The sequence below is a fragment of the Terrapene carolina genome, unplaced genomic scaffold, assembly GCF_002925995.2.
Source record: "Terrapene carolina triunguis isolate 2854851 unplaced genomic scaffold, T_m_triunguis-2.0 Scaffold228, whole genome shotgun sequence".
Classification (NCBI taxonomy): Eukaryota; Metazoa; Chordata; order Testudines; family Emydidae; genus Terrapene; species Terrapene triunguis.
The window spans coordinates 266875-274131 of NW_020664579.1; the positions used below are offsets into that span (position 1 = coordinate 266875).

At 50.8% G+C, this 7257-nt stretch overlaps 1 protein-coding gene across 1 annotated transcript in view; it reads right to left on the reverse strand.

Annotated features, from left to right (window-relative positions):
• Positions 1 to 924: 924 nt before the first annotated feature.
• Positions 925 to 7257, reverse strand: part of LOC113407591 (angiopoietin-related protein 7-like) — a 14648-nt gene continuing 8315 nt past the window's right edge. The window contains exons 4-6 of the mRNA XM_026656336.1: positions 6380 to 6596; positions 2771 to 2966; positions 925 to 1071 (exon numbers count right to left, since the gene is read on the reverse strand). Of these exons, the coding sequence (XP_026512121.1) occupies positions 925 to 1071; positions 2771 to 2966; positions 6380 to 6596 (560 nt within the window). The remainder of the gene's footprint in view (positions 1072 to 2770; positions 2967 to 6379; positions 6597 to 7257) is intronic.

The window sequence follows — 7257 nt, forward strand, 5'->3', positions numbered from 1 at the left end:
CAGTTCTCTGGGTGCTGTGTACAAACAAACAATAGCAGGAACTGGGCCCCAGGAGGCAGCCGTCCCAGCTCTCCCCAGGGGAGTTGAAAGCACGGCCCCATGCGTTACGGAGGCAGTGGGATGCATGACGGATTTTCGGCTCCAAACCCAGGCAAGTCTCTCTTCCATAAGGGAATAGCGGAGCTCTGTCAAGCAGAGAGGTCTGTCTTTATACCAGAGTAGGGCCATTGTGTCCCACTAGAGGGCAGTGACAAACATACACCCAAGCCAGTAGATTGTGTGAGTCCCCCTAGAGCTTTCCCCTAGGTCATCGTTCGTTCTTGAGCTCACACCAAGAGCATCTGGGGTCTCCAGCCAACAATCCATGCCTGAATCCATCCAGAGCCATCAAAGGGTGGCATCTGGATTTGGGCCGACGCACCTGAGAAGCCGAAGGGGCAGCTTCACGAGCCCAGCCAGCCAAGGGCACTGTCATATGGCATGCAAGCAAATCCAGCATTCTTCCAGCAGAGGGCAGCGCTGCAGTCCCTGAAGTCACTACATGGCAGTATCTCATGAAAAGTTTAAAAACATTTAAATAATTCCCCTAAAAAATGTGATTCTCTTGGACCACGATCTTCCATCTTTGGCCTGTTCTCAGCCTTTGGTAGGTCCAGTCTAGGAGAGTGTTGAACAGTAAGATTTCGCTCAAACTGGCCTTGGTAACACAGGGCTTCACCATTTAACCACACATTGAAGGCCTTTCTTTCTTTCTTTCTTGGTTGTCTTCATTCTCTCGACCCTGCTCCAAAGGCAGAAGCAGGATGATATTTTGGGGCCTCTGTGGTCTCCGGAGTCAGTCCATCTCCAGCTATAACAAGCCACTCCCGTCCCTCCCTTTCTGGAGCTGGGGATCAGCTGAGAGGAGAAACGTCCTCGGTCCCTTCATGGGGAGAGATGGGGTCGGAAGGTGCGCGGACGGATCATCATGGTGACTTTCTTCAGGGAGTAGTAATCAGTGTCTTTCCACGTGTACCACACAATGCCGTCTGGCCCCAGGATCTTGCGGTTTTTTGTGGAGTACCTGCCCCCCTGTGACAGAGAGAAGGAGAACGTGAGGCACAGGAGACACTCAGAAGTGGCAGACTAATCATTTGAAACCAGAACCTGCAATGCACTGGGGAGTATATATCTTAGGGACCCCTGCTGCTTCAGCCATGGGGGAGTTGCTGCTCTTTACTAGTGCCAGCAGTGCATCCAGCACTATACAAACACTCCCTGGCATATCTCCCACCAGACACTGAAGGCCTGGAAATTGGCATTCAAGGTTGTACAACCTGGATTGTTTCCACTGGATGATCATTTATTTACAGGATCAGCAATGAAAATACTCAGGGACGAAATCTGCATGAACAGAATTCAGCCGGGATTTCCCTCCCTTCCAGCGGGCACAGGCCCATCTACCCAAGAGAAAGGGTTAGGTTGCCTGGATGCAGAAGAAAGTTCTATTTTCTACTATGTCTGTAGGACTAAAAAAATTAGAATTAGAGTTAGCTTGAGTTGGGTTAAAGAAATATGTATATATGTTGTAGCAAGAGGCCCTGACTAGCAAGTAGAAGGAAGGCCTTAAAAATAATGAATTATAAGGCCAAAAGAAATGAAGTAGGGAGGATGAATCGTTCAAAGACTAGCTGATGAAATAAGGAGAAATGTCTAGAAAGAAGGCCTCTGCCGGATGGGGTGACTGCAGACGGTTTTCAATAAGACAAAGAGAATGTCTCTTCAAAGGAGTCAACATAGACCTTCCCACCCCACATACCGGAGGTATTTCCTATGTGAACCCAGGTGTAATGAAAGAGCTTGCTTGTCAGCCGGAAGGAGGGGAAGCAATAAGGCGAAAAGACTTTGGGAGAAAGAAGGTTGTAAATATTACCTGGATTTAGATGAACTGTCTCGGACTGTTTTTACCTGAAGTCAGTAATTGGCAACGCCATCACGTTTTTGTCAAAGGGTATAAGAAGTAAACTCTTAAAGGGTTCTTTGCTAATTCCTGCCTGACCACGTTGGAGCCGACCAACATGGGTCTAAGCACCGCTGGGTTTAGCCCGTTTGTTAAGTATCTTGATCAAATGCTTATAAATGTTTTTTGTTACTTTTTGGATGTATTGTCACGGAGGTCACGGAATCCGTGGCTTCCCCGGATCTCCGTGACTTCAGCCCTCGGTAGCTAGGAGCTGCAGGGTCCTCCCGCTGCCCACCACGGCTCGGAACTCAGGGGGCCCGGCTGCCCTGCAGCTCCCAGCTGCTGCAGGCGGGGGCGGCCGGGGGGGGTGGGGGAAACGGCAGCTCCCCATTTTGTCACACATATTTTTAGTAACAGTCATGGACAGCTCATGGGCTTCCATGAATTTTTCTTTATTGCCCGTGACCTGTCCTTGACTGTTACTAAAAATATGCGGGACAAAATCTTAGCCTTCCTTATTAGTTAGGCACGTTTTGAGCAATTGTACGTGGTGCAATTGTATCATTTGGCCTTGGGATTTAATAAAGGAATTTATGGTTACATTAGTGTTTGGTGGTTTCTCACATTAATATTAATAACTTCAAATATTACTAATAATTCCAGCAGTGTCTTTCCAGGAAATCAAGGTATCTCGAAGCAATGCGGTAGAGCCCTATAGAGCTGTGGTTGGGCAGGCAAAGAGGAACTGCTATTATATGATGAACAACAGGGTCCATGCAGCCTCCCACATGATGTAGCAATGCCTATGTCCTTACGTGGCCACCGTACCTTGTAGTACACTCCATTGAGGTTGGAGAAGAAGCACTGATGATACCACCAGCCTCCGTGGGAGATCTCGGCACAGATGTTCCCCGTGTCGGGCGTGCTGAAACTCCTCTTGTTGTGGTACCAGGCAAATGAATCCTCTACTGTCCCACTGAAGCCATCCACGTGCAGGCGGTAATCGTTTGCCTCATCCTCAATGCTGCAAACAAGAGGAAACAGGCTGGATTGTCTCCTGGGGGTTTCTATGGCTCCTTTCCAAGCTGGGCATTGCAAACTTTATTCTTGCAGCGCATCCGTCTGCATCCAGTTATCTAGGCTGGGTATGCTCAGTGTAACTGAATCTTGCCAGTTCTGGGCCCAACCCCTTCTCTCCCTTGGGGAAGATGTGATTCAGCCCTGGTTTAATTCAAGTCTACTTCTCAGAGGCTTGGGGTGGGTGGCCTGAGAACCTAAAGCCATGATCAAGGACTCTGGCCCATTGCTGTTTTTGCTGTTCTTTAGGCAGAGTCCCTCTAATAATGTGGTTCTGCTTCTTTGTAGAGCTGTCGCCCTGTTCTTCTCTTCGACTGAGTTGGAATCTCTTGGATTATCCCCTTGGGACCGAGGGGATAGAGTGGGGAATCAACTGCTCAGCAGATTCGTCGGTCTTTTTCTAAGGGTTTTGTGTTTCCAGTTTACCACCAGCTCATTTTAAATATCTCAGCCTCTGGGCTTGTCTAGATGACCCTCCCTGGGAGCTCTGACATGCATAAGCAGAGAACATTGTAAGTTAACTAGGAAAAACCCGCTTTGAGTAGAATTATTGTGAGGACTAACATGCCCTCAACTAGATGGAACTAATGAGAACACCCACAGTTACATCACTGAGGATGGAGGTTTCTAAGGGCTTTGGATCTGGCCTGACACCCCCGTAGGGTGACCAGGTGTCCGGTTTTGGACCGGAACACTTGGTCAAAAAGGGATCCTGGCAGCTCTGGGGTTGGGAAGCAGCCGGCATGTCTGGCTCCTGGCCTTGGGGCGGCCAGGGGGGTTGCGTGCTGCCCCGCCCCCCGCCCGCAGGCGCAGTTCCTATTGGCTGGATCAGGGCAGGGGAGGAACTAGCACGACTCGCGAGCACTCAGCAGGCGGCTGTTGAGGGGTCGCGTGGCACATGCCTCTCCCGCTGCTGCCCGGCCTCTTCTCCTTGCGCTCCTCATGTGGCTGGGCTCGAGCTGCGGCCAACCGCGGTCTGGCTGTCACCCCATTGCTGGCACCCAGGAGTTCCAGGTACGTGTATCCCCATCTCCGAGTGCTGGGAATGGGGCTGCATCCCCATCCCCCGTCACTGCATCCCTCCCTGTCCCACCCCCCACGCCTCCAACCCCCTCACTGCATCCATCCCCCGTCCCATCCTGTCCTGCCCCCCACACCCACCCAACCTCTCCGCCTCCCATTGCCACCACCCCCATGTCCCTCACACTCCACAGCCCTGCACCCCATTCACCTCCACACACTGCTGCACTCCCATTATGTCCCTATGCATTCCTGCGCCCCCCACGTCCTCATGCAGCTGTAGCCTTCTGCCTCTCCCACCCGCCATCCTCTCTCCTTCACTGCCCCCTCTCACCCCCACTCTGTTCTCATCCTTGACCTCTTTCCCTCCCCATCCTCTCTCCTCCACCCCACCCTCCTCTTTTCCTCTCCAGCCCACCCTCCTCCCTTCCCGGCTGGGTGATTTAGGCAGCCCCTGGGAAAGTGTATGAAAAAGTGTCTCTGTGTAGGCAAGTGTGTGCATGCAGGCATTGTATGTGTGTAAGAGACTGTGTGTCTTTGTGTAGGGAGGTGCGTGTATTGCCGCCTGCGTGTATACCTGTGTCAATACAAGTTGCAGCCTAACTCTTTGACTTTTATTCCTTTTGCTGGCTTGTGCACAAATAAAATGGATGACATAAAATATGTGGGTATTCATTTCACAACGAGTTTTTTAAAGAGAAGTGAACTCTAAAAGCAATGTATTCTTTCTGAAAAAGTGTTCTCGACTTGCAGAAGAGCCGACGTCTCTTGCAGAAGAGCCGACGGATCAGACATTTCTCCCCACCTTTGTCTAGCGACATTATAAACTCTTCGTTGCAGAGTCTCTGTTTTTATGTGTATGTCCAGCACCTACCACCCTGGAGCCCTGATCTTAATTGGGGTCTCTAGGCACTAAACAACAATTGTAATATTAAATCATGTGGAAGTACATGTGTTAGTGCATGCTAGATGTGTACACATGGATCCACGTGTGTATCTGCATGCTAGATGTGGGAGTCAGTTTCTACAGATTTATTTATATAGGTATCTGGAGAGGTGCATTTCTGTGGTTGTGCTCTACAGATTTGTATTTGGGCTTCAGGAGTGGGTCTTTAATAGACCCATTGCAGCTGTGATAATGTACGGTCCTAATTCCACACACAAAATTACAGTAACTTTAGTGAAGAAAAAACATGGAGCTGGTTACGAAAAATGGGAAGAGGGGAGGGAAAGAATCATGAAAACCTTTGTGAAATTAATTTTTTTTTAAATTACCCTTTTTGACTATTTTGCTGCCAACTCTAGCGTCCTGTAACAAATAAAACCTGAACTTAGCATAGTACATCTGTCAAAACAAGAAATATGCCTGTTTGGGCCTTGCAGTGAAAATGAGCATGTGAGAGAGGGTGGGGGAGAGCAAGCGACGGAGGGAGGGGGGGTGGAGTGAGCTGAGGGCAGGGCCTTGGGAAGGGGCAGGGGGGGGGCCTAAAGGAGGGGGGGCAGTGGGCAGGGCAGTGGGCGGGGCAAGGGTGGTTCAGTTTTCTGGAATTAGAAAGTTGGCAACCCTACCCACTAAGGTCAAATGGAGTCTTTCCAATGACTCCGATAGACTTTGGATCAGCTCCATGCACCAGAGATGGGTGGACCTGCTACCAAAAAGCATGAGCTGCCTCGTCTTCGGGGCATAAATTAACCCCCAGGGTAATGTCTGCACGGCACTCAGGAGGTGTGATTCCCAGCTTCGGGCATGCACACACTAGCGCTGTTTGAGCTAGTATCTGTCACCGTGCAGCCGTGGCGAGTGGGGCTAGCTACCCGAATTCCAGCCTATCGGACATCCTAGACATGCACTCAGGCAGCTGGCCCTCCTGCAGCCACCCTATTTTCAGGTGCTAGCCCAAGCAGAGCTTGCAATGGAGGCGCCCCCTGGCGAGGGTCAGGTAGAAACTTCCCCTCTGGGCCAGTTATTCCATACTTGTCCACTAGGCGGATTCTTGCCCCTTCCTGGAATGCCTCTGGGGCTGGTCACTATTGGAAACAGGACATCAGCATGGATGGCCCTGGTCTGATCCACGGTGGCAATTGCTGTGTTTCTACAGTATGTTCCTAAGCCAAAATGACACACACCTGACCAGGAAGTGAGGCCTTATCCTCCATGGCACTTGTTATGGGAATCAAGCAAATAGACCAGGAACTAACCAGAACATGGGGCCAATCCCACAAGCCTTCTGGGCCCCAAACTTCCACCGATTCCAGTGGGATTTCCATGCCCAAAGGCCTTGCAGAAGATGGCCCTTTACCTCCAGCAGAAACCCAAGGAAGGGCACCATGCCCTCCTACCTGAAGATCTGGTAGAAGGCATGCTTGTGCTTGTTGTTCCAGTCTTCCAAATCAATGCGGAGCGAGTAGTCCCCTTGGTTCGTCACCTTGTGAATGTTCTCGTTACCCAGCCAGAACTCGCTGTTTAAATCCCCAAAGCCGTCTTTGTACTCGTTCCACGTCCGGGTGAAGTTGACCGAGCCGTCCTGCCGCCGCTGGATGACGGTCCAACCTCCACCTGCCAAGGGGAGAGAGGTGACGCTGGTTTGAGTCTCCGATTAGCGTCCTTAGTGAGGAAGCCAACATCATCCTGAGCCAGAACCTTGACTCAGCTCCACCTTATACTGACACTGGCCGACTGGCCTGCTTGCAGAGATGTCTTCAACTAACTTTGCCCGTTTTCATCCCTTGCCCCCCCCAGTCCCTAGAGAAAAGCTATTCTGCTGGTTCTGCAGCCGAGATAACTCTGCGATGTGTATCAGTGGAGAGGTTTATAGATCACAGAGACTGTGATCTGTCCTACACCAGTTCTGACGGCAACAGAGTTACTGGCATAACCGAGGGCAGAATCAAGCTGATAAATTTAAAGAAAAAATGAATGAAATAGACTGGAGATTCCAGCGTGTTGGTATTGTTATGTATTGGTTGCACAGCACCGCAGATATGCATGTAGCAGAAACCACATTGCATGAAGCATGTGTCTCTTCTAGAGAATCTCGGTGCGGTAGCAGTCCAATCACTGCAGCTTAAAGGAGGGGTCTCCAATGGCTACCAATCAGGGCCAGCTCCAGGCACCAGCTTAACAAGCAGGTGCTTGGGGCGGCCAAGGGAGAGGGGCGGCACCTGCGGCAATTCGGGGGCGGCAGGTCCCTCACTCCCTCTAGGAGCGAAGGACCTGC